General features: G+C 46.3%; 1 protein-coding gene across 3 annotated transcripts in view; it reads left to right on the top strand.

Moving 5' to 3' along the window:
* The window catches only part of tjap1 (tight junction associated protein 1 (peripheral)), a 155,016-nt gene that overhangs the window by 122,797 nt on the left and 4,648 nt on the right, over positions 1 to 27,571 (top strand). For all 3 annotated transcript variants that reach the window (XM_063191583.1, XM_063191585.1, XM_063191584.1), the window contains exons 7-10: positions 3,486 to 3,552; positions 17,178 to 17,285; positions 18,462 to 18,545; positions 26,096 to 27,571. The exon at positions 26,096 to 27,571 is cut by the window's right edge and continues 4,648 nt beyond it. In XM_063191583.1, the coding sequence (XP_063047653.1) occupies positions 3,486 to 3,552; positions 17,178 to 17,285; positions 18,462 to 18,545; positions 26,096 to 27,571 (1,735 nt within the window). The remainder of the gene's footprint in view (positions 1 to 3,485; positions 3,553 to 17,177; positions 17,286 to 18,461; positions 18,546 to 26,095) is intronic.

The raw sequence follows: 27,571 nt of genomic DNA, 5'->3' as shown, positions 1-27,571 counted from the left end.
TGCCTATTCGGTCCCCGTGCGTGCGTGCGTGCGTGCGTGCGTGCTCGAGCGTGTATGCATGCTAGGGCTGGGCGGTTTTGGAAAAAAATAGCATCACGGTTTTCTTGATGAAAATTGAGATCACGGTTTTCTGCACGGTTTTTTGATATGCGACGATTTCCCCCCAAATCTTAATCTTTCTGAGGAAAAGATCTCAAATTAAATGTTAAAATGAGATAAAATCATGAATTTAAATTAATCTCCATTTATATTTTATCATTTTTTCATTTCAATAATATTTTCTATAATTTATAGTTTATATTTCCTTATCCAACAAAGTCGCAAATTAGAGAAAATGCAGCATTTCATAAAATAACCTAAAATCTTGACCAGGGTGCCATAGATTTTTCAAGGAAGAAGGGTTAAATGATTATAAGCAGCTGTTTTGGGCTTTTTTCCAAGACAGCCCAAAACAGCTTATTTTGTTCTACACCTGGCAACACTAATTGCTTATTTGTCGTTCTACACCTGGCAACACATCCGGCGTGTTGGCTGCCGCTGGACTAGCGAGTAAACAACAGTGGGACAGAAACGAAACAAACGGATTTACTTGACATTGTGTGCATATCGTCTTTGAATTAAAGTCCAAATCCAACGTAGAAGGTATTTTGTCCGGTAGTTTGTGTCATATTGCGATGTGTTTCGCTCCTATTTTGCCCCCAAATCATTTCAAACAAATATAGCAATGTAGCAATGTATTTTGTCTGCATTTGAAAGCTATGCTACTTTAGCTTATAAGCAGTCTGAACAGCAGTGCGGGGCACACAGTTGGGATGGTAATTAAATACAGTTAAGAATCAGATAACTGTTGTAGCCTGTTAACATAGCACCACATAGAATTGCCTTTTATTTAACTTTGTGAGATCAAAAGTAGGCTAAATGAATTAAAATGTTTGTCATGATTCATCCATGCCATGTGTGTTCATCATGTTTCACTAGCCTCTAGTGCGTAACCAATTATTTTATTAGTTCAATCAACATCTTACATTGTGGTGACACGTAGAACAGCAACAACAGTGGAGTTGAAATGAAGTGTCAGAGACTTGTGAATTAGAAGAATCTTTGGAAGTGTGACACGGAGTATGAAGCTCACGCACATAACATAGTAGGCTATAAACAACAACAACAAAACCGTCTCTCATCAAAAAGAGAACCTTGTGTAGTGTAAACCGAGATCACGGTTTTTTAACCGTACACCGCCCAGCTCTAATGCATGCCTATTCGGTCTCCCCAAGGCTGCTTGTCCATGTTGCTGTGTGAACTGTTCAGCTATCGGACTCGTTTAGAGCCAGAGCACACCCATCCATCTATCCCTCCGCCCCCAGAGCACAGCCATCAAATACGGACAAGGGATAATGAATAGCCACGACAACAATGATGATGATGATGATGATTATTATTATGATGATGATCATTACCATAGTGGCAGGGAACATGATGATGATGATGATGATGATGATGATGATGATGATGATGAAGGTTATTGACCAAGGCGGCTCCTCTGTCAGATGGTGAAATATTTCTTTCCTGTAGCCGGTCCATGCTTCAGTGTTTGCGGTCGATGAAAGACAGAGACAGTTGCTTTACAGGAGTTTAGAGACGGATGGAAGCGCATTGTGTCTGTGTTCTGTCTCTGTCTGTGTGCGTGTCTGTCTTGTGCTTGTATCATTTTCATCTGAAAGATGGAAGGGGGGAAGAATGACACAAGCGTTTGCTTTTATTTGTTGGGGGAGAAGGTTGGGTGTGAAGGTTATTAAAGGGACACTGTGTAAGATTTGTAGTTGTTTATTTCCAGAATTCATGCTACCCATTCACTAATGTTACCCTTTTCATGAATACTTACCACCACCAACAAATTCTAAGTATTCATTATGACTGGAAAAATTGCACTATTCATACATGAAAAGGGGGGTCTTCTCCATGGTCCGCCATTTTGAATTTCCAGAAGTAGCCGTTTTTAGCTGAAAAAATGACTGTACTTGGCCCATACTAGAAAATATTAGTTTTATTACTTAGTAAACTTTAATGAAAAGATCAAATTTGGCAATAGACAACGCAGTTTCAATGAGCAGCATAGTTGCAGTACCTTTTTTGATCATTTCCTGCACAAGATGACATTTTCATAGAGGGTCTTTTTCAGTATATTCATGCTTAACCTTGCATTAGCCTTTTTTAGTGTGCCTCTTTCTTAACACAACTTCTAACACGTCTGTTCGCAAACTGATACTGAATTTCTTGCTGAATGCACACTGTGAGAAGCCCTGTTCTTTTGCAAATTACTCAGAGAAACTGTGCCCTGTGTTTGTGGAAGAGAATATGAGACGAGTCAGAGGGACAGGGGCAGGTGACACTGCCAGAGACGTGGGAGAGGGGATGGTGAGAGAGGGGGAGGGGGGGGGGGGTAAAAGGCACACAGGACATAGAATGAAGAAGAAAGAGAGAAGGGTACAAGGGGAGAAGGGTAACTGGGCAGATAGGATATGGAGCTAAGGAGGAGAAAGAGAGAATATAAAAAAAGGCGAGAGGAGGAGATGGAGATGGAGGAGAGGAGGAAGTGAGAGACAAAAGAGATGGAGGAAGAGGAGACAAGGAGGAGGTGTCAGGAGGGAAGAGGAGAGGAGGAGGTAGGATACAGTGGAGATTGGGGAAGAGGAGAGGAGGAGGTGGGATACAGTGGAGATGGGGGAAGAGGAGAGGAGGAGGTGAGAGACAAGAGAGATGGAGATGGAGGAGATGAGGAGGTAGGAGACAGAAGAGTTTGAGGAAGAGGAGACGAGAAGGAGGTGTCAGGATGGAAGAGGAGAGGAGGAGGTGGAGGGAAGAGGAGGAGGTGGAGGGAAGAGGAGAGGAGGAGGTAGGGTATAGTAGAGATGGGTGAAAAGGAGAGGAGGAAGTGGTAGGCAGGAGAGATGGGGGAAGAGGAGAGGAGGAAGTGAGAGACCAGAGAGATGGAGATGGAGGAGAGGAGGAGGTGCCAGGCCAGGCCAGGCCAGGCCAGGCCGCAGCTCAGCTCAGCTTAGTGTTTTCTAGGAAGCATTGGGGCTCGGTTTCCACTGCAGCGCTCCTCTTCCCGTCAGCGGAGGACACCTGAGCTCTGATGAGGTTATGCTGGGCTGGCCAGGGTTGGCACGGGCATACTGCCACTGGCACCTGACACTAAGCAGTGTTGCTTCAGACGGTACCAGGAGGAGCGTGCGTGCACGCATGCGTGTGCACTTTTTCACAAAAATGGACAGAATGATAATGTTTAGCTGTGATATTATGTTGAGTCTCTTTATTGGTGTAGTTGTTAATGTTTTGTTCATTTAAAATGTCTGTGTGTCTATGTGTGTGTGTGTGTGTGTGTGTGTGTGTGTGTGTGTGTGTGTGTGTGTGTGTGTGTGTGTGTGTGTGTGTGTGTGTGTGTGTGTGTGTGTGTGTGTGTGTGTGTGTGTGTGTGTTTACAGACTCCAGAACAGCTACACCGCCTCTCAGAGGGCCAACCAGGAGCTGGAGGAGAAGCTACATGCCTTGGTAACCTTTGACCTTTCCCCTCTGGCTGCCTTTTGTTTTTATTTTAATTTTGCGTGCGTGATCTGGGGGTTATTCCACGAAACTGGTACAATAGTAAAGCAGGTTAATTTAACTTTGACGTTATGTTTGTAAATTAGTGGTTCTGAACCTTTTTTTGAACAAACGCCCTCTTGACCTCATCATAAGCCCCCCAACGCCCCCCTTGACCTCATCATAAGCCTGATGTAGCGCCCCCGTTACTAAATCATGTAATAGAAGGCCTGTGGTCCTCTTTTTCTTAACTACGTAAATGATGCTTTCATGATATCCATCAGCAGTTTACCACTTCCTGTCTGTTGACTTAACCTGGTTTATCACCTCATCGTCTTCTTGAAATACCTCCCTGATGCATGAGCTCGAGTAGAAATGTAAAATCTCAATCGCACCTCTAACATGAGTGTTTGTTTTAACGAATGTCCCCAGTCTTTCTCTGTGTGCGTGCGTGCGTGCGTGCGTGTGTGTGCTCTTACGTTTGTTGTTTGTTTGTTTATGTGTGTAATGTATGTCTTGAGTTCACCTTGTTTGTGTGTGTGTTGTGTTCCTTTTGTGTGTTAAGATGTTTGTGTAACAGTATATGGTTTGAGTGAGCACTTTCACATCATGTAGCAAGCCATCTCCCCATTCTGCACTCTGCTTTTTTGCATTTGTTGTGGTGTGTGTGTCTGTGTGTATGTCTCTGTGTCTGTGTCTGTGTGTGTGTCTGTCTGTGTGCGTGTGTGTGTATATGTGTGTGATGGTAAGTACTCTGTGTGTACTCTGTGCAAGTACTCGTGTGTGTGTGTGTGTGTGTGTGTGTGTGTGTGTGTGTGTGTGTGTGTGTGTGTGTGTGTGTGTGTGTGTGTGTGTGTGTGTGTGTGTGTGTGTGTGTGTGTGTGTGTGTGTGTGTGTGTGTGTGTGTGTGTGTGTGTGTGTGTGTGTGTGTGTGTGTGTGTGTGTGTGGAGGCCATGTCATGTGTCTCTGTATAGTAACCTGCCCTGGATCGTTGGCTAGTTGCCTTGGTTACATCCCCCACTTATAGAGACCTGTCTGAATGCAGGTGCGTGTGAGTGAGACTGTGTGTGTTGGTGTGTGTACATGTATGTATGTGGTGAGAGAGGTTTGAGCACACAAGTATGTAGGGGTGTAAATAATAATCGAAATGTACCGATGCATCAATCCTACGGATGAGGATTTAATCGAATCGTATCGTATCGTAGGGCATTATTAAGTATTGAAATAAACAAATTGCTGGCCCCTGTCCAATGCCCTTGCTCCATAACATAATATAAGTAGAAAAGTAATTGGAAAACATTGAATTGAATCTAATCGTATCGCCTAGTGGGGAATTCTTAAGTTTTGAAAATAATGGAATCCCTGCTTTAAGAAATGGATACCGTATCGTATCATCATGGAGGCTGTGATTTACACCCCTACAAGTACTGTATGTAGGGGTGTCATGTATGAAAATTTTACCTTGCGGTTATTGTGATCAAAATTGTCACGGTTTTTGGTATTATCGCAGTAATTTTGAATTTAAAATTTGTGATGAATATATTTAGAAAGCATTGATCCTACACAAATGGAAATAGTTCCAAAGAGGTGCACGGGGTGCTCATTATAATTAAAAATAAGCACAAAACCATAACGTGTGTATATATCAGTGGTGTCAACAATAATCGATTTGGTAATGCAATGCAATGCGGGGCATGGACAATTCAATTCAATGTGGCAAGTTCCAGAATTGACGCAGCAATTTTTTTAAGTTTAAATAACTTCCGTGGATATTTCAGGAGCAAATGGATGTTAAATTAAATAAAAGCACTTCAAAGCATTGAAAACTGCAAGACTGATACAGAAAACAGCCAATAAAATGTTGCTCAGTATCTGACTACTTGTATTGCCTCATCATGACTGATGAAACATTTGCTTTGCTTTCAGTAGAAATGTAATGCATTGCAATGCATCGTGGAATGGAATCGAATTGAATTGAATGGAATCGCTACCTCCCGATTCGTAATCGATTCGAATCATGAGGGTGTTGCCAATGCACACCACTAGTATATATAACGTTTAAAGGCACAATATATACATTTTCTGTCATTCTGAAGTCATGAGGAGGAAACTGCCATAGTTGCTACTTTTCATTGTAGAAATGACTTGGTTCACCAATTCACTATGATGCCAGCCTTGACATTAGGTGTTAGGCGACAAAGTGAGCCTCTGTGGCAACATCTCATCAGACTTGGCTGAGAAGTCAGAAAGGCTCAAGGTGTCACGGTGTACGGTATGGTTATTCGGTAGGCTATTTTTTTTTTTATTTCAAGCGGTAGTTCTTATTGTCAACAGTTTAGTGGTTTAATGGTTTATCGGTTATCATGACTCCCCTAACTGTATGTGTTTTGTGAGTTATGTGCTACGGTAGTGAGTGTGCAGGCACTTAAACATATACGTGCTGTTGTATGCGTGTGTGTGTGCATGTGTGTTTGTGTCTGTGTGTCCACACAACACACACACACACACACACACACACACACACACACACACACACACACACACACACACACACACACACACACACACACACACACACACACACACACACCTGCTAGTTGGCACTCTGGGCTGTGCATAAAAGCAGGCCTTTAGTGCACTGAGATTTATTTCACCCCTGCCACAGAGCTGACTGCTTTCGAGTGGTCCAATCTAATCAGCATAACTGGATTTACTGTTCAGCATCAGGATACATTTGAGGATCCATTTGTGAGCTCAGCTCTGGTGTGTTGCTTAGCATAATGTGTCTGTGTGTGTATGCACCTGTGTGTGTGATCTTGAGTGTGTGATCATGAGTGTGCATGTGTGTGTGTGTGTTCGTACAGTATGTGTGTGTAAGCACTCTGTTGGGTTGTGTTGCTGTGTGTGTGTGTGTGTGTGTGTGTGTGTGTGCACGCGCACGGGCATGTGTGTGCGTGCGCGTGCATGTGTGTGCGTGCGTGCGTGTGTGTGTGTGTGTGTGTGCACGTGCGGATGTGTGCCTGTGTGTGTGTGTGCACGCACTTGTGTCTCTCTCTGTGTGTTTGTGTATACATGTATGCGTGTGTGTGTGTCCGCGCAAATCTGCGAGTATACAACGCCTATAGGCGAGTATACAACGCCTATAGGCGATGCCAGGGTTTCATGATGTAAAGAAAGACAGAAAGTTGCTGCAACAAAGTATTAGGTGTGCATTATTTATGGAACCATGTTAATTTAAGTTTTTTATTTTCTATTTTCCCCATTTAAACTTTGAATTTGTTTTTTCAATTGCACTGCACAGTTTAATAGATTACATTAAAGGTGGGAAAAGTTGTAAACTTGTTTGTCTTTCCTGGCTTTTGAATAGGGGTGCGTAGACTTTAATAGGCACTGTATATATAGTGTGTGTGTGTGTGTGTGTGTGTGTGTGTGTGTGTGTGTGTGTGTGTGTGTGTGTGTGTGTGTGTGTGTGTGTGTGTGTGTGTGTGTGTGTGTGTGTGTGTGTGTGTGTGTGTATGTGTACACAGTATAGGCTCGTTCTTCCCTTCAAATCCAATCACGTCAGATCGAAAGGGGCTTGTCCCCACACCCTCCAACACGCCCCTCCTCACCCCACCCCACCCCCAGCATCCAGTGCTGAAATTGATTTCCCATGAAGCTTTGCCAGAGACAAAGTGCTGAGGCTCATTGTATATTGTATGTGTGTGTGCGTGTGTGTCTTTTACTCCCTTACCCACAAAGCTGTGCGCGCACACACAGATACACGCACACACAGATACACGCACACACACGCACTGATGCACACACATTGGTGCGCATTTCTTGTTCACCGGCTTATTCAATCACTCACTCAATTTCACGCACATGCACACACATGCGCATGCACACTTAATCATGCACATACACTGTACACTCTACCCATTTACTTGCAGTATCATATTGCACAGTCAATCTCACATATCTACACACACACACACACACACACACACACACACACACACACACACACACACACTATCACACATGCGTACATGCATACACATCCATGGGCAGCCCATATGTGCTAAATCAGTCTCCCATTGGTTGGTTGGTTTCCGCTCAGTCCATTTTTACTGGGATCAAATTGCATCAAACTCTTCTTGTGAAACAACCTGCTTGCTGTGAATGTTCCCAGTTTATAGCTACATCGTAAAAACACGTTGAGAGGAGTCTGGGATCAAGTACACTTGATAAGACGTGAAATCGACTCTCTAAGTGTTGAATTAACACTGCATGTGTTTTACTGTGCATGCATTATGCCTTGCTGGGGACTTCCAGACGGCACTGCACTGCAGACTACTTCTGTACACTAATGCAGACTACTGGGCTACACAGTGCCCCGAGGTGCCCTAAAGGCAGCAGTTCAACAAGCTTGCCTGACGGGCCTCCGTAATATACTGCATTAGGAGTGGTAAATGTAATCACAACAAATTCATCAAGGCATCTTTTAAAGGGCATACAGGCCATCACGGACTATAAGCCCGCACCACGAAGCTGTGACAACAACACCTCTCTGCTAAACGACCTGAACAGTTTCTTTGCCCGTTTTGAAGCACAAAATGACACTCATCCACAGAAAACTCCCCCTCCCCCCCATGATCAACCCCTGTACCTGTCCTCTGCCAGTGTGAAGAGGACACTGGCCACCATCAACCCATGCAAAGCAGCTGGCCCAGACAACATACCTGGCCGAGTGTTGAAGGATTGTGCAGAAGAGCTGAAGGATGTCTTCACAGACATCTTTAACATCTCTCTGGAGGCAAGCAGTCATCCCATCACTTTTCAAAGCTGCTACCATCATACCCGTGCCGAAGAAATCATCACCATCATGCTTCAATGACTACCGTCCTGTAGCACTGACGCCCATAATCATGAAGTGCTTCGAACGGCTAGTCCTGTCACACATCAAAGCCACCCTACCCCCCACCCTGGACCCCTACCAGTTCGCATACCGAGCCAAGCGATCCACGGAGGATGCAATCTGCTCTGCCTCCATCCATCCAGCCCTCACCCACTTGGACAATAAAGACTCATATGTGAGAATGCTGTTCATTGACTTCAGCTCAGCATTCAATACCATAATACCACAACAACTCATCAGAAAACTGAACAAACTAGGTTTCAGCACCTCCCTCTGCAACTGGCTGCTGGACTTCCTGATGCAGAGACCACAAGCAGTACGGGTAGGGAATAACACCTCAAGCACCCTGACCCTGAGCACGGGGGGCTCCGCAAGGTTGTGTTCTCAGCCCCCTGCTGTTCACGCTGCTGACACATGACTGCACAACGACCCACAGCACTAACCATCTAGTGAAGTTTGCGGATGATACAACACTGGTGGGCCTCATCACTAAGGGCGATGAGACCCACTACAGAGAAGAAGTAGACCTGCTGGCCAGATGGTGCAAAGACAACAACCTCCTGCTGAATGTCAACAAGACCAAGGAGATTGTTGTCAACTTTCAGAGGGTCCAAAAACAACTGCACCCACTGACCATCGACGGTGATGCTGTGGAGAGAGTGAGCAGCACCAAGTTCCTTGGAGTGCACATCAGCGACGACCTCTCTTGGACCACCAACACTACATCACTGGCCCATCAGCATCTCTACTTCTTGCGCAAACTAAAGAAGGCAAGTGCTACACCCTCCATCATGACAACATTCTACAGAGGAACCATAGAGAGCGTCATGTCCAGCTGCATCACAGTGTGGGGAGGAAGCTGCACGGAGAAAAACAGGAAGACACTCCAGCGTGTTGTGAACACAGCGAAGAAGATCATTGGAGTACCACTCCCCTCCCTGCAGGACATTTTACACCGCACGCCTCACCCGGAAAGCAACTGATGATCATCAAAGACACAAGCCACCCTGCACACAAACTGTTCAGCCTCCTGCCCTCTGGAAAGAGGTACAGGCGCCTCCGTTCCCGTACCACCAGGCTTGCAAGCAGCACGATGCATCAAGCAATCAAGATACTGAACACACTCAACCCACTCTCCCTTCACTGTCAGCCTCTAGCCAGCCAGGCCACTGACAACGCTCCCCCCCCTCATCCCCACCACCATATCTGCGACTGAACATTCCACTCGCACTACTACATCTGTGACTGAACTTTTCAACCTGCACTAACTCAAAACATACACGCACACACACACACACACACACACACACACACACACACACACACACACACCCACACACACACACACACACACACACACACACACACACACACACACACACACACACTCACACACAAGCACACTGCACTTTCTGCACTAAACCCAAACATACACACACTGACACACAACTCATACTCACACACATACACACACACACACACACACACACACACACATACACAGGTACACACACACAGACGCACACCGCACTTTCACACACACACACACACACACACACACACACACACACACACACACACACACACACACACACACACACACACACACACACACACACACACACACACACACACAAAAAACACATACAAACACACACACACACACACATACTGCTGCTGGTGTATTTAACAAAAACCTTTTTTAATTATTTATTTCTTCAAATGCTACTATTACTATGTCAGAACGCTATAAAGGACTTTTAGAAAAAGAACAACAAAATACCTCCTCTTAATGTATGTTCTCTACAAGTCTTCTGTTGTCCAGTCTTGCACTTTAAATGTCTGTATGAGCAATGTCTACGTCCATACTGTCTATGTCCATGTATGAGTACTGTCTATGTCTATACTGTCTATGTCCTTACCTAGATTAGTCTATGTCTGCATGGGAGAGCAAGAAACGCAATTTCAAATTCTTTGTATGACCAGTGCATGTAAAGAAATTGACAATAAACTTGACTTGACTTGACTTAAAGTGTAAAATAAATAACTAAATAAGAGGGATGTTGCTTGTGCTGTTGTCTCTTGTGTTGCTAAAGTGCAGGATGGAAGAATCAAAACGTGAGGTTTGGCATGCTCTTTAAGGTTTAGACATTTTGACACTGCGCACAGGGTTGAAACGTCAGTCATTTGTATACACCGCAATGAATGATTGAGTAAATAAATAAATAAGTATAAAAAAATATAAAATATCCTGAGTGCTTTGCTCGTCTCTGAGCCTTGTCTCAGCCCATTTTTGCCTAAGGCACCAGCAAAAAAAACATCTGCTGAATGACTAAGCCCTTTTTGGAAAAGATGCCCTCATCTTGCATTAGAATGTATCCATTCAGCTCTAACATACCCACATTTTTTTATTTTAAAAAAAAAAGAAGCCTGAATGCAGTGTATATGTTGCTCCAGGCGCCAAAGATCAAACAACGCATACGCATCATCAGGCTAAAATGGGCTAGAGAAGGAAGTACATTTTAGGACTGTCACAGTAAAATCCTGTTTTTTGTTGCTGTTGTTTACATTTTAAAGAGACATATCGTTATGGATAAGACTCTTTAATGGGTTAGGATGATGCACCTCTGCAGGCATTGGGGATCAAGCGTAGGCTTTAGTGGAGTTTGAGGCTTTAGTCGGCTATGCAGATGCCACGTTTTTTTTTCACCCTGGCAAAGGTGCAAAGGTGGAACACTCCCCCCGAGTGTCCGCACCTGCCACCACACCGTAGATGTCAGGACCCAACGCCCGTGGAGGTTAGAGAACATCTGTTAGCCGTGTGTGGGGGGGACATTCCGCCAGCCCAGCCGCGAGACTGAATAAATTAAGTCAGAGTGAAGAGTGAAATGTGTGAATTTGCTGTTGGTACTTAAGCCCTAAGCTGACAGAAGCATTGGACACCCACTAAAGGTGATGGTAATACACTAAGCCACTTTTTGAGCAACATGTTTGGGGAATGATGCTGTGAGATTTTCTTTTTTTGGACAATTTCTCATTTCTCTTTGCACTTCATCAGGAGAACTTCGGTCAGCAGTAGAAACATTTTCTCAATCATTTTTTATCGTAAAATTAAGAGCCAATCTCGTTGCACAGCACATTGCTCAAAATGTTGACCTGTTATGTGTATCATGACCTTAACACAGCTATAGCAATATGAGAAGCTTTTTCACAAGGAAAACATAAAAAAACATGTATGGTACAGTAGTACACACACAGTTTTAGACTTGATTGTTTTCGACAGGACTATTTTTAAGTTCCCCGTTGTGACGAATAATAATTACAGGACAAAAATAGTAGCTATTCTGTCACACATCTATTTATAGAATAGATTCGCGATTCGTATCAGATTGATTGTGTTTCCTTTAATAACTCAACTTCTGAGGTTTTGGTTTGAGCTTCAGCTCTGAGCTCTTCTAGTCATGTGATGTGTTTCTCTCACCCCATTCTCATTCATACATTGTTTGGTGTGTGTGTGTGCGTGTGTGTGCGCGTGCTTTTGCGTGTGCGTTTGCGTTCGTGCGTGCGTCTCTTTGTACATTGTGTGTGTTTGAGAGAGAAAGTATTTATGTCCTTATGTTTTGCGAGAAAGAGAGAGAGAGAGAGTCCTTATGAGAGAGTCTGTGTATGTGTGTCTGTGTGTTTTCATGTACTTTGTACTGTACAATGCACGCATGTTATGTATTTGTATGTGTTTATCTATGTATGCCATACTCACTCTCTCCCGGTTTTCTCATTGTTCTCTCCATTTCTCTCTTTTTCTCTCTCCCTCTCTTCCTCTTTCTTTTTAATCCCTCCTTTTCATGCTGCCCTGTCCTCCGGTCGTCACTACCATCACTTACCACCACCAGGCCGCCATCAGTCAAACTTGGGTCTATGCAGTTGCGTTTCTCATTCTTCATCTCTCCCACACTCTTTCTCTCTGTCTATTATTCTTTTCATCACTCCATCCGCCCCCATCCATTTCCATGCATTCATTCGCTGTTCTCTTCCTCCTCCTCCTCCTCCTCCTCCTTAGAAGTATCATACATTCCTTTACAGTGGCTTTCAGTGTCACCCGCTTCCCACCTCTTCTGTTTACAATTCCCATCCGACCTCGCTCTAGTACTCGCTAGCATCGCTGCTATGTATTAGCATTCGCTGTGCTAACCTAGTCGAGTTTGTACTCTGGAATGTTACCATATGTGTGCTGTGCTGTACTTTGCTCTGCTCTGTCCGGTTATGCCTCTCTATGTAACTGTGCTATGCTACGCTGTAGGCTACTGCTTTGTTTTTTTCTGCTGTGCTAAGAACTGCCATGTTTTGTCATGCTCTCGTATGCTAGGCTGTGCATGGCTGTATAATGTGCTGACAGCTGTAGTCCTTGCCATGTTATTTTGAGCTGTGCTATAATAAGCTATACTAAACCATGCAATTGTGCTTGACTCAATGTGTCAGGCTGCGTTATTCAGCCAGAGCCATACTGTACTCTATTGCACTCTTGCCAGTGTGGGCTGTGCTGTTTCAACTAAGAATTGACAAGGCAATTCAGACAACAAAGCGGAGCAATTAAGTGTGTAGTTTTAACTGTGTAGTTAGCTAAAACTAGCCTATTTGTAACCTAGATGTGTACACACAGAGCTAGCCTAGTTAACTCAAAGACCTGTTGTAGGACTGCAACTTGGTGTTAGTGTTTCGCCCTACTGTAGCTGTGACATGTGTTTAGAGCTAGATGGTCTAGCATCCTGAGCTAGCTGGTTTACTTGACGCCGGGCTAATTCGGTCTGTAGCTGTGTCCAAAGTGTATTTAAAGGATAACTTCTGCCAATTTCGACATGCATTGCTCACACTACCCTGGACTTGTCAGTACCTGAGATTTTTTTTTATTTATTTTTTTTCAGCCTTTTCCGAGTTCCTGGTCATTGTAATGGGGGCAGAGTTTGTTTACATTTGAAGAAAACATTTATGCCCAATAACATCCAAAAGATTGTGCAACATTAGCAGACAACTAGCAAGCAGCAATACAACAGCGATGTAATATTTGGAGTGAGCCTATGTTAAGAAGGGTTTTAATGTCAACAAAATTTTCCCCCATTAGAATAGCTCAGATCCCTGAAATGGCTGAACCGAAAAATGCAGTATCACCGGGCACTGACAAGTCAAGGGTAGTGTGAGCAATACAGCAGCATATTGAAATTGGCAGAAGTTACTCTTTAAAGCGTATAACTGGGCTTGGGAGCAAAAGTTTTGATATTTGGCAAGTGTGGATACATTACAAGGGCATTTATTACGGGATTGTCACAAACGTGAAGGTGAAAGCTGGTGAGCGTTGCCAACTCCTCTCTCTCTCTCTCCGCTCCTCATCTCCACGCCGGTGCTGCAGCGGTAATTCAATGCTCTGGTCGCTTTGATTGTTTGGATCTGCACACAGATTGCAGTTACTGCTTATGCTACTGCCGCTGCTGCTGCTGCTGCTGCTGCTGCTACCGCTGCTGTGTGTAGTCCATTGGAGTCCTGGCTCTCTCTGCACAAGCGTGTGTGTGTGTGTGTGTGTGTGTGTGTGTGTGTGTGTGTGTGTGTGTGTGTGTGTGTGTGTGTGTGTGTGTGTGTGTGTGTGTGTGTGTGTGTGTGTGTGTGTGTGTGTGTGTGTTTGATTGTTTGCCTGGTCAGAGCTCCAAGCTGCTAATGGCCTGACTTCATCAAACACACCAACAAACAACAAACATCAGCACACGACGAAGGGGGACGCGTGCATTCGCACACACACGCGGACATGGGCACGCACACACACACACACACACACACACACACACACACACACACACACACACACACACACACACACACACACACACACACACACACACACACACACACACACACACACACACACACACAGACAGACAATCACACATGATAGATAGACCGACAGGCACAGGCAGCCTCCGAAGCAGTAGTGTACCTGGCTCAGAGTCAGACAGACAGACACCCAGTCAGACAGCCATACAAAGGGGTCCCTCTCCTGAAGTGCTAGAGAGACAAGTCAGGACAAAATATCAACTCCCCAGCCAAAACTGCCAATTGCTCCAGGTGAAAATGTGGACAATGCAATGTGGTAGTACATGTGAGATGTTTCTGTGTGGTGTTGGGGGGTGGGTGTGTGTGCGTGTGTGTGTGTGGGGAGGGGGGGTCATGGTGCGGTGGGGTAGCACAAGGTCTCAACAGCTATCACAGTGGATGAGTGTAACATTTTAAGTCTGCAGTCCACTGTCATTTTCAAATGTCTGCTCTCGCTCTCTCTCTCTCTCTCTCTCTCTCGCTCGCACGCTCTCTCTCTCTCGCTCGCACGCTCTCTCTCTCTCTCTGTCTCTCTCTCTCAAATGTCAGACTAACCTCCTTAACCCTCTTATTATTTCACCCTCTGTCTCTTTTTCTTCACCTTTTATTTCTCTTATTTCTCTCCTGTCTATCTTTATCTGTCCATATCACTTTTCTGTTTTCTTTTGCCCATTTACCCCCACCCCTGCCTCCTTTTATCTTGTTTTGTCTCTCTTTATTTTCACCTTTGCCTCTTATTTCCTGCTGTCTTTCTTTATCTACCTGCCTGTCTCTGATCTGTCTCTTTTTCCTCTCTGTCTCCCTCTGTGTCTCTTTTCCTTCTTCTCTTCCTGGCAGGTAATTTGGCCAGCTGCCAGAACACCAGTTGCCATAGCACCCCCTGTGTGCGTGCGTGCGTGCGTGTGTGCGTGCGTTTGTGTGTCTGAGCAAAGGCAGGCACAAGAACAGGCCTGTGTGCACATATACGCCTGTGTGTGTGCGTGCATGCTCGTTTAAGCATCATCCCAAAGTGTTAGGGAGAGCGCAGACCCCTTTGGGCCTATCTGTAATACATGGCTATACTTTTGTGATCAGACATAAACACATTAACATTATTGTTGTTTAATATACAGTATTATTAATGCCAGGAGCACAGTTCCTCCCCTTCTCATTGCATGTCTCACCGGACCTCAGACGAGGGTCTTGTTCATGTAGCCTGGGGCCGAGAATTATTGTTGTTTAGTATACAGTGCCTATAAAAAGTCTACACACCCCTGTTCGAATACCAGGTGTGCTTGAAAGACAAGTGCAATTGAAAAACACTCTTAAAGCTTCCAAGGGATGAAATGGGTGAAAGGGGGATGGAATGGGTGAATAAATATGCACACCCCTAAGGCACACCCTTTAAAGCTTTGAGTTTGTTTCTCAATTACATTGTACAGGTTCATGGTTCAGATTAAAGGTGGGAACAGTTGTGAAATGATTTGACCTTCTGTAATTTTTTTACTTCACAAAAACCTGACATTTGAACAGGGGTGTGTAGACTTTTTATAGCCCCTGTAATTATTACTATCAGATAAATAATACAGCTCCCCCCTCAATGGCTCTGCCGCGGCGTGGCCTCGCCTGTCTACTAGACTAGGGGCTTGTTATGTGACGTGGGGCCTATCGGTGCTACGTGGGTATACGACTTACCACGATCATAAGTCCCAGCCCGATCAGTCCAGATAATAATCACGCATAACAGCCCTGTCAGTTTGCTAGGGAGCAGGGGGACTGCGGAGCCGTTAGTGCCTAGATTGAGGGTTGTTGCTGTTGTGCAGTTGTAACGACGGTGGCATTTTAATTCGCTCCCTGCACGCACACATTAATTGAGGGGCCGTTAATATTCTCCCCTCGCGTGCGTGCTTGCCTGCGTGCGTGGGTTCGCGTAGCGTACCCAGAGAGCTGACATCCAACAATGTCTTTCTGCGCTGTGTTTGTGTGTGTGTGTATGTGCATGTGTGTGTTGTTTATTTTTAAGGCCCAATCTGCATAATGGCATTTCGGAGGCAGGGGGGACCCAATTCTTTAGTGTTTAGGGGACAATCTCATGGCTGGCACGAGGCACGGGACCTAATCCACTGCCACTGCCTGTCTGCATGTCTAAATGCTCCAGCCACAAATGGGATTTTAGTAAACAAAACAAAACAGCCACAGGGGGAGAGGAAGGGAAAGTGTGTGTGTGCGTGTGCATGTGCGTTTTTGTGTGTGCGTGTGTGCGTGCGTGCGTGCGTACGTACGTGTGTGTGCGTACGTGTGTTTGTATGTGTTCGTGTGCAAAACAAGAAAGAGATGACTGAATGGAAGAAGAGTGAAAAAAGTTAAAGACTAGATTAAAGTTGAGGGAACAAAAGACAGCCAGAGATGGAGAGATACAGAGGGTTAAAGATTTGAGGTTTGGGACACAGAGACAGAAATGAAGGAGTGTGGTGACGGATGAATAGATTTCAGATAGAGGAAATAAAGGATCTTCGCGTAGAGCGATGAATAGATAGAGGAAAAGTTAGATAATACGAAGAGGTAGATAGCACATAGTGTTACCCATATAGCTGTTGAGGAGAGGGAAGGAGTTGGGATTGCCTGCCTGTCTGTCTCTCTGTCTGTCTGTCTGTCTGTCTCTCTCTCTCTCTCTGTGTCTGTCCCTCTTTCTACCCTCTTTATTCTCTCTCTCTCTCTCTTGCTCTGTCTCTCTCTAACACAAACACTCTCTCTCACACACACACACACACACACACACACACACACACACACACACACACACACACAATCAGTACATGTGTTGTTGACATGTTTGTGTGTGTGTGTGTGTGTGTGTAGTTGCGTAAGGTGGAGCGGGACAAGAAGACGATGGATCAGGAGATTGTGGAGCTGACCAATAAGCTGCTGGATGCCAAGAACACCATCGACAAGCTGGAGGAGCTCAATGTGAGTACAGGCCTGTGTGTGCGTGTGCGTGTGCGTGCCTGTTTCTATTTTGTGTACTCGTGTGTGTGTGTGTGTGTGTGTGTGTGTGTGTGTGTGTGTGTGTGTGTGTGTGTGTTCGGGTGCGTGCGTGTGTGTGCATACGTTTCTTTGTCTTTTGTATAGCTGTGTGTGTGTGTGTGTGTGCTGTGCGTGTGTGTGTGTGTGTGTGTGTGCTGTGCGTGTGTGTGCGCGCGTGTGCTTTTGTGCGTGCGAGTATGTCCACTGTATGTATGGATTTATTTGTATGTGTTTGTGTGCACTGTATCTGTGTCTTTATTGACATGTTTGTGCATTTTTCTATAGGCCTGTGAATGTGTCTGTCTGTCTGTCTGTCTGTACGTATACGTGTATGCGTCTGTGGCTGTGTGTGGACGCGGGTGCGTGTGTGCACTTTTGTGTGCATGTGCGTGTGCATGGGTGCTCATGAGCGTGTGTGTGTGTGTGTGTCTATCGATTTGTTTTTGTGTGAGCATGGGTGTGTGGTGTGTGTGTGTGTGTGTGTTTTCATGGATTTATGCGTGTATGGTAAATGGCTGTGTAATATATGTTTGTGTGCATGTGCTACCAACAAGATAAGTAGCTAAATATTTGTGTTGTGCTGGCAAGCTTTTATTTTGCAAACTGGCAAACTGCCTTGAGAGAGTTTTGGAAAACGTATTTGTTGATTAGCTTACCGACATTTTACTCCAAATGTCTCTGTTAAGCTCTCAAGCTTTACTCTCTCTCTTGCTGTCAGACACGCACGCACGCACGCACACACACACAGGGGGAGGAGAGAGATAGAGAGAGAGAGGAGGATTTGGTTTGGATGTCGTCCACCACATTGTAAAGGTTCCTTCAGCTTACATTAGTAAATGCCATGTTCTCTCCATCCCCCTCCCCTTCTTCATCCGGATATTTTCTCCCTTCTTTACTCCTGTTAATTCTCGTCTTATTCTCTTATCTCTTCTTCTTCCTCAAATTCGCTATTTCACACTCTTCCTCACTCTTCCTGATTCTCTCCCTCTTCCTCCCCTTCTCCAACTCTCTTCCCCATCACCTCTTCTTCTTCCTTTCCTCCTTTTACTTTCTTTCTCTCTCTCTCTCTCTCTCTCTCTCTCTCTCTCTCTCTCTCTCTCTCTCTCCTTCCTGCTACAGGAGCGCTATCGGCAGGACTGTAATTTGGCTGTGCAGCTCCTCAAGTGCAACAAGTCTCACTTCCGAAACCACAAGTTTGCTGACGTAAGTAATCGCCTGCAGGCACACACAACAACAACAACAACAACACCACACACACACACACACACACACACACACACACACACACACACACACACACACACACACACACATGCACACACACATGCACACACACACACACACACACACACACACACACACACACACACACACACACACACACACACACACACATACACACACACACACATACACACACACACATACACACACAATCTCTTCTGCTTTCTGCCTGCGTACATCTTAGGGGCTTCCTTTAAAAATCTGAATGTGTTTTGCAATCCACAGTGGCACGCGTGGAGAAATGAGAGAGAGAGATTGAGCGAGAGAGAAAGAAAGAAAGAAAGTGCGGGGAAAGGGGAGTTGGTCTGGCCAAAAAGAGACAGAGCCCATTGTTAAAAAAAGAAAAGAAAAAAACATCCAACACCGGGTGCATTCCATTCATGTGTTCTTTTGGTGGGAGAGGCGTTCTAATCAGCCACCGAACGAGTGCGAGACGCATGCTGTTTTCAGGCCGGCGAGAGCAGTGCTGGTGCCCGTTCCCACACCAGTTACATTCGGAATCAAACTGTTTATCTGCGAACCTCCTGCTCTATACTTGTTTTGCATGTGACTGTGCGTCATCCGGATGAGCCTGCGGACATCCATGTTGTCGGCACAGTTTACAGAGAATATTTTTCAGTTCACAACACGAACTAACTTTCGGGTTTCCAACCACTCGGTTCGAGATCAGGTGCGGGAACGGGCACCCGCACGGTTCTCTGCCACACTAACAGAGAGGATGGTTCTGGTCAAGGTGGCTCAAGTAAAACTGTCCAACGATTGAAACCAAGGGTCTTAGTATTCCCCCACGCCAACATTATTTTCTGCTCCCCGTTCAAGATCTTCAGCAGCTTATAAAGAAGTATTGAGATTGGCCATGTCTGGAACTCACAGTCTAGTTCTATGTAACACCACCCTTGAGGAGTAGCACAAGGAACATCCCCACTAATGCATATATTTTTAGAACAGTGTGTTTGTGTGTCTGTGTGTGTGTCTGTGTCTGGGTCTGTTTTCGCGTCACGTCAGTATGTGTTTGGTTGACTCACCGGACTTTTGGGAAAGGCATGCCGAAAAAGCCGTAGCAGATTTCACACAAAGCACAGAGAAAACAATGAGATATTTTTAGGTGTTTGCCTTACAACTGAGATAATACACACTGCTATGCTTCCGACACAGGCCCCATCTGTCTGTGTGTCTGTCTGTCTGCCTGTCTATGTGTGCGTGTGCGTGTGTGTGCGTGTGCGTGTGCGTGTGTGTGTGTGTGTGTGTGTGTGTGTGTGTGTGTGTGTGTGTGTGTGTGTGTGTGTGTGTGTGTGTGTGTGTGTGTGTGTGTGTGTGTGTGTGTTTGTGTGTGTGTTCTCCCTAGAGTCCTGTAGGAAAGACAGTGCGAGGACAAGCGTCACTGTAGATGAAGGTTAGGCATCTTCAGGGAAATAGACAGATAGTCATTATTGTGGGGATCTCTGGATTTTGTCTGTATGTGTGTGTGGCAGTTCTCCCTAGAGTCCTGCAGTAAAGACAGTGAGAGGACAAGCATCACTATTGATGGCGGTTAGGCATCTTCAGGGAAATAAACAGATAACCATGGTTACAGGAATTTCTGGTGTGTGTGTGTGTGTTTGTGTGTGTGTGTGTGTGTGTGTGTGTGTGTGTGTGTGTGTGTGTGTGTGTGTGTGTGTGTGTGTGTGTGTGTGTGTGTGTGTGTGTGTGTGTGTGTGTGTGTGTGTGTGTGTGTGCGTGTGTGTGTGTGTGTTAGATGAGGTCCCCTGTGTATCTCTGGCCTATCAGTACATCATGAGTGTAGGCTGATTGGCTCTGCACTTTGCAGGCTCATGGGAGAAATCTCACTACTTCTGTAAGGCCCTGTAGAGAAATAACATCCTGCTCATGCCCTTCTCTCTTGCAGACACATGAAGGCAAGGAGAGAGGGCGGATTAGTTTGGGATGCTTCATTTCAAATGATATCACACATACTGGAGACTGTATGCGGGCAATTCAGCGTGTGACAGAAATAAGTTCTAGGAACACAGCTTATTTACAAATCTCACTGAAATTGAATGGAACAATGAAAAGGTCAACAGACCTTTCTTTCGTGCATGCAAAGCCTCCAAAAAGTAAATCGGTTTCAGACCTGCCAGCCAACCTACTGGCTGCAATGTTTTACACTGCAATACCTCACAGACTTGGCAAGGTGACGTTTTTGCTCATTCGAGTGGCACACCGTGGTCAGAGATTCTTTAAGTATATCTCTCTATACTACTCTATACTACTCTCTCTGCCGTGGTCTTTCGGTGGATGGCTCCTCGCAGTCAGTTGTTAAACTAAACCTCCTTGGTTTTCAAAGAGACTGCAATTGTTGAAAGTCAACAACATATGGAGGTAATTATGCAACTGAGCCAGAAAAACGAGAAGAACACTCGCTAAACCAAATGAAAATCTACGGACCCGAGCAGTGGAAATGCGTATGACTGTGAACATAAGGTAAACGAATGCAGTAAGGAAACTGGCAATGGCACTTTTGTCGAACACATTTCACAACTCTCCAAGGAATGGAGAAGGGACTTATATAAGAGTGATGTCTTGAAAACAACGAATGGCACACCATACCCACCTTCTGACACTGTTGGTCAGCTGTACAGTATCAGTGGGTAGTTTCCTCAGCACAGAAATAAAGGCAAACAGCAGTGATATGAGCCCAAAGCTTGTGTGTACAGTATTAGTGGGCAGTTCTCTTGGGTGTTCATCATCAGCAGCACAGAAATTAAGACAAACTGCGGTGATATGAGGGCAAAGCTTGTGCGTGTGCGTGTGCGTGTGCGTGTGTGTTTGAATGTGTGTGTGTGTGTGTGTTTGAGTGTGTGTGTGTGTGTGTGTGTGTGTGTGTGTGTGTGTGTGTGTGTGTCTCTCATCTTGTTTGTGTTCACGTGTGTGATTGTCAATCCCTGGAGGTACCCTACTACAGTCTTAAATCAGTATGTAAATCTCCAGCAGATGACATGGGCATTGAGTACGTCCCTCAACCCCCCCAACCCCATGCCCAGGCCCCACACCCCCACCCATGACCCCTGACCCCCAGCTGAAGTTTAGGGGTTAGTGGGCAGCCTTTCGCCCACAGGGTCTCCATGGGGCATCATCGGACAGCCCCAATCACTAACTTCCTATGCCCATTTTCCACCAATCAATAGCCACGGCGACCCTGACATGCCCCCATCCCCGCCAATCATCCATCCATCCGTACATCCATCCATCCATCCATCCATACATCCATCCATCCATCCATCCATCCATCCATCCATCCGTCCATCCGTCCATCCGTCTATATACATGTTTAGCCAAGGAAACCTCACCATGCCTTCAGTGTTTGATATCCTGGGTTCAGAAAGGAAGATTCTTGCCACATAATTGGTCCTGCCAATTCCTTCATCCACCTGATCCTAGTTAGATGAGCTTAATTGGTTTAATTATATGGGCATAAATATGAAGAAAAGGCAAGACATTATGTTTCTACCCCTGGTTTTTATACCTTTGCAAGCCTATCAGGTCATTTTTACTGTAAGGCCCTAGGCGCCAGTCTTTTATTTCTTTACTCTCTCTCTCTCTTTCTTTCTTTTGCTTTCTCGCCCCTCCTCGAGCAGTAGTTTCGTTTTGAGGTGAGCTTTTTCTGTTTCCTCCCTCCCCCCACCTCTTTTTATTCTCCCCCTGTTGACAACATAAGGGCAAGTTCGAGCCTCAGTCTGTCCTGAGACCAGTTTTCAGGCATATACAATGATGCATCTCTAGTTATTTTATAGTATATACGTCATTGGGCATATACTACATACAGTGCCCTCCATTATTATTGGCACCCCTGGTTGAGATGTGTTTTTTAGCTTCCAATTATTATGATTTTTCTCTAAATAATATGGGACCTTAATGGAAAAAAAGAGAAAAATCCAACCTTCAATACAAGTGCATTTATTCAGTGGGGAAAAAATCCCACATAAAGAAATAATTATTTGACATCAAATAATGTGTGTCACAATTATTAGCACCCCTGTTGTTAATATTTTGTACAACCCCCTTTTGCCAACAAAACAGCACCTAATCTTCTCCTATAATGTTTCACAAGATGGGAAAAGACAGAAAGAGGGATCTTCAGCCATTCCTCTTTGCAGAATCTCTCTAAATCATCCAGAGACCTGGGTCCTCTCCTCTGTACTCTCCTCTTCAGCTCACCCCACAGGTTCTCAATGGGGTTGAGGTCTGGGGACTGAGATGGCCATGGGAGGAGCTTGATTTTGTGTCTGGTTAACTATTTCTGTGTAGATTAGGCCATATGTTTAGGGTCATTGTCTTGCTGAAAGACCCAGTGACGACCCATCTTCAGCTTTTTGGCAGAGGGCAACAGATTTTGATTTAAAATGTCCTGGTATTTCAAAGCATTCATGATGCCATGCACCCTAACAAGCTTCCCAGGGCCTTTGGAAGCGAAACAGCCCCACAGCATCACTGACCCACCCCCATACTTCACAGTGGGTATGAGGTGCTTTTCAGCATGCGCATCTTTCGTGGCACGCCAGACCCACTTAGAGTGTTTGTTGCCAAAAAGCTCAATCTTGGTCTCATCTGACCAAAGCACACGGTCCCAGTTGAAGCCCCAATACTGCTGGGCGAACTCCAGACGTTTGCGTTTATGATTGTGGGTGAGGAAAGGTTTTCTCCGTGCATGCCTCCCAAACAGCTTGTTGGCGTGTAGACAGCGCCTGATGGTTGATTTGGAGACTTTGTGACCCCAGGATGCTACCATTTGTTGTAATTCTGTAACAGTGAGCTTTGGAGATATTTTGATTTCTCTTACCATCCTCCTCACTGTGCGTGGTGGCAAAATAAACTTGGGTCCTCGTCCAGGCTTGTTTACCACTGTTCCAGTTGTTTTGAACTTCTTAATTATTCCTCTCACAGTAGATATGGGCAGCTGCAGTTGAGTGGCAATCTTCTTGTAGCCTCTGCCTGACCTGTGAAGGTCGACGCACATCTGCCTCACTTGTATGCTGTGTTCCTTTGTCTTTCCCATGTTTAAGAGTGGATAAGAGAAATGGCCTCGGTGTCACGTCATAGTTATACCCCAGGGAAACAGGAAGTGATGAATTACTAATTAAATGTTCCTACATACTCTGGTAAACTTTGTAAACTACTGTAGAAATGACAGAAATGCTTCAATTATATTTATTTCCCGGGAATTGTTAAGGGTGCCAATAATTGTGGAACAGGTGATTTAATGAAAAATAATTATTTTTTAGTCAGGGATTTTTTTTATTTTCCTACAATTCATTTGAGTTGAAGGCTACATTTTCCTAAAATTTTCAGTGTGACAGTATTCTTCTGCAATAAACACTGAATTTATTTTAAGGCTTTTAACACATCTCAACCAGGGGTGCCAATAATTATGGAGGGCACTGTATATCCCGTCTCAGAGTAACTCTGACAATAACAGTCTCCCAGACTGATTGACATTTGTTGCTACTGGATGGTCATTGGTTCAGACCAGAGGTGTCAGTTTCCAGGTTCAGAAATGTGAATGTCCTGCCACTGTTTTCTTCCAACACAGCTCTAGTCTAGGCTAGTCTAGTCCACGAGTGCTCATTTTGATCAACTGATTCGGAGTTGGTTGGATCAAATTTGTGGCAGGGGATTTTGCTTTCTGAACCCGGGATGACCCCTCTGGTTCTGACCCGAGTAAGCACACCGACATCTGGGTCCGGTTGATTCGGGCCCGGCCCAGACAGCTGCTGTTTCTGCACCCACTGAGGCCCGATCAATAGAAAGCCTCCTTTCGCTCCTCTCCTCTCTTCTCTGCTCCACTCCTCCTTCTCTCTTCTCCTCTCTTCTTCCTTCTCCTTTCGTTTTCCTTTAGTTTTTGGTAGTCATACTCTCAACACCGCCGCTGACTATGCGTGTGTGTGGTCAGTGGATAATGCTCCGCAATTAAGTTCCCTTCATTAACCATCACATTAATTCCACCAGCATTTAAAACATAATTAGTCTGGCATCTTAGTACTTAAAGAGATGATTTTACCTCCGGGTCCTGGTCTTGAAATTATGTCACGAATTAGTTCATGCCGTAATAGACGTTGTGTAGTTAAGTATTCATAATGAATGAATTAGCTGTGCTGTAACAAATACCTAATTGAAAAAAATGAACCGTCCCACGTCACGAATAATCCATTAAAGGGAACCTTAATTTGAAGCCTAGCAGCTGTTAGGCTTCCAAATCCTTCCAAAACACTCGGCCAGAGGAGCAGAGCAAAGGCTGGCAAATCACAACGGACCGATATAGAGACAAGAAAGCGTGTTTACTTGCAACGTTTCGTTCTATTGACCCTCTTCAAGCAATTCAACCCAATCATTAGACCGAAATGTTGCAAGTAAACGCTGCAAATGTGAACAGCATGTGGGAGCTTTCTTGTTTGTATCGTTGGTGACCTACTGTAGGGGTTCCACTCCTACGCACCTGGCCAAAGGAGAATTCTACAATAAAGAAACATCAACTGACCAAAAGACCTATTCCTGCACCCAACTGTCCGATTGCATGCTACCCTTAGCGGCTAGCAGCTAACCACTTTGTCATGTGTAGCACGTAGTCGTCATGTGTAGTAAGTTAAAGTAACATTGTGTAAAGATGTTTTGTTAAAATTCTTTAAGTAGTACGTAGCCCTCTTATAAAGGCATAAAGTAAGGTGTCTGTTAAAATCTTTGTTTCATTTCATAAATGCTATCAGGCCAGTTGAATGTCGACTTAATTTAGTCTAAACATTAAAAGTGGTCTTATTTTAAGATCGTTACGCCATGTTATTTTGTTGATCTCATGAAATTGTACCAGAAGACAAATCATGTGCTGCGACACCTTGACACACACACACACACACACACACACACACACACACACACACACACACACACACACACACACACACACACACACACACACACACACACACACGATAAATACAATGTGTATGCAAGGGGATTATTTGCTGACCTGATACAGTTGGTGTGAATATACTATACTACTTTGTAATGGTTCTTTTTCAATCTGAACACATAATAAGGTGTTTTAGAAACTGTGAGTAGACAGTAATACAGGGAATTTTTCAAATCAATGACAAACAGTGCACCTTCCTTTTAGCTGCAATAACACCTTACACTGTCCTCCTGTGTTTTGACTTGTGAAAATTGTCACGGTTTTGTGTGTTTGTGTGTGTGTGTGTCCGTGTGTGTGTGTGTGTGTGTGTGTGTGTGTGTCCCTGTGTGTGTGTTTGTGTATGTCCCTGTGTGTGTGTTCCTGTGTGTGTGTTCCTGTGTGTGTGTGTGTGTCCCTTTGTGTGTGTGTTCCTGTGTGTGTCCCTTTGTGTGTGCGTGTGCGTGTGCGTGTGCGTGTGCGTGTGCGTCCCTGTGTGTGTGTCCCTGTGTGTGTGTGTGTGTGTGTTCTTGTGTGTGTTTGTTTTCTCCAGTTGCCGTCCGAGCTGCAGGAGATGGTGAATAAGCACATGAAGAGTTCCCTGCCCGAGCGCTCCTCCCAGACGGGCAGCAGTGGCGGCGGTGGAACCCCACCAGGGGGCGCAGGGGGACCCCAGGACCCCGACTCCCTCAGCCTCACGCCCGCCGACGTGGTGCCCACCTCGGTCATCGCCCGCGTCCTGGAGAAGCCCGAGCCGCTGGTGCTCAACTCGGCCCAGTCCAGCAGCGGCGCCGGCCGGCCCGTGGCCGAGGACGTCTTCGTCCACGTGGACATGACGGGCCCTGCGGACAACGGCGCCGCCGGTGGTGCCGGAGCCGGGTACGAGAACGGTGGGCCGGGCCACGCGGCCGGGGGGCGCCCCCTGCAGGCACCGGGAGGAGGAGGAGGCGCGACGGACTCGCAGCACCTGAACGGCTCGTGCCGGCGACAGGGCAGCCTGGAGGGCCCGACGGGAGGAGCTGGAGGAGGGGAAGAGCAGCAAGGCACGGCCCTGTTCGAGAAGCTGAACCCGTATCCGGCGCCCGCCCCGCCGGCCCACGCCCTCTACCCGGGCCGCAAGGTCATCGAGTTCTCCTCGGACGACAAGGTGAAGATCCCCAAGAACAGCCCGCTACCCAACTGCACCTACGCCACGCGGCAGGCCATCAGCCTCAGCCTGGTGCAGAGCGAGGAGGAGGCGGTGGCGGCGGCGGCTAGCGAACGGCAGCAGCAGCGTGGCTCCCCGGGCAGCCCTGCCGTCTCCGAAGGGGGCGGGGGCTGGAGGTCTGGCGCCTCCTCGTCTTCCGGGGGTGGCGGTGGCGGTGGCAGTGCCAGCAGCAGCCACCATCAGCCGCGTCACCGGCAGGCCGTCACACCGCCTCGCCACCACCACCACCACCACGGCGACCCTACGTCGTACGGCCATCACCACCACCACACCTCCGCCACCACCCCCACCGCTGCGGACCGCGAGGACCCCCACTCCCACTCCCACTCCTCCAGCCAGTCCAGCCCCTTCAGCAGCCCGCCGCAGCCCCCCTCCGCCTTCGCCAGCTCGGGCAGCTCCGAGGAGGACCTGCTGTCCAACTGGCAGCGCATGTTCGTGGAGAAGATGGCGCCGTCCAGCGAGGGCACGCTGGTCAACCGCACCTCGTTCAGCAGCGAGACGGCGCGCCAGCTGCAGCAGCAGCAGCACCAGCAGCAACGCCCGTCCTCCACTTCCTCTTCCGGGGGCGGCCACCACCACCACCGGGGCCACCACCACCACAGCGCCCAGGCGCTCAGCCCCAACGTGCCCAGCCGTGGGGCCTCGTCTCGGGGCGCCTACTCGGACGGCGAGGAGGGCTCCTCCACCACGCGCAGCTGGACGGCCAGCCGGGAGTCCAGCCTGGACACGGACACGGGCAGCCTGGCCGACCTGCGCTCCCGCCGGGGCCAGTACGGCGGCGACTTCTCCCAGGAGGAGGGCGAGCGCCTGCTCATGAGCCTC

This window comes from Engraulis encrasicolus, chromosome 24, assembly GCF_034702125.1.
Source record: "Engraulis encrasicolus isolate BLACKSEA-1 chromosome 24, IST_EnEncr_1.0, whole genome shotgun sequence".
Taxonomy (NCBI): domain Eukaryota; kingdom Metazoa; phylum Chordata; class Actinopteri; order Clupeiformes; family Engraulidae; genus Engraulis; species Engraulis encrasicolus.
Note: the sequence above shows the minus strand (reverse complement) of the source record. Positions and strands in the feature narration are given on the sequence as shown.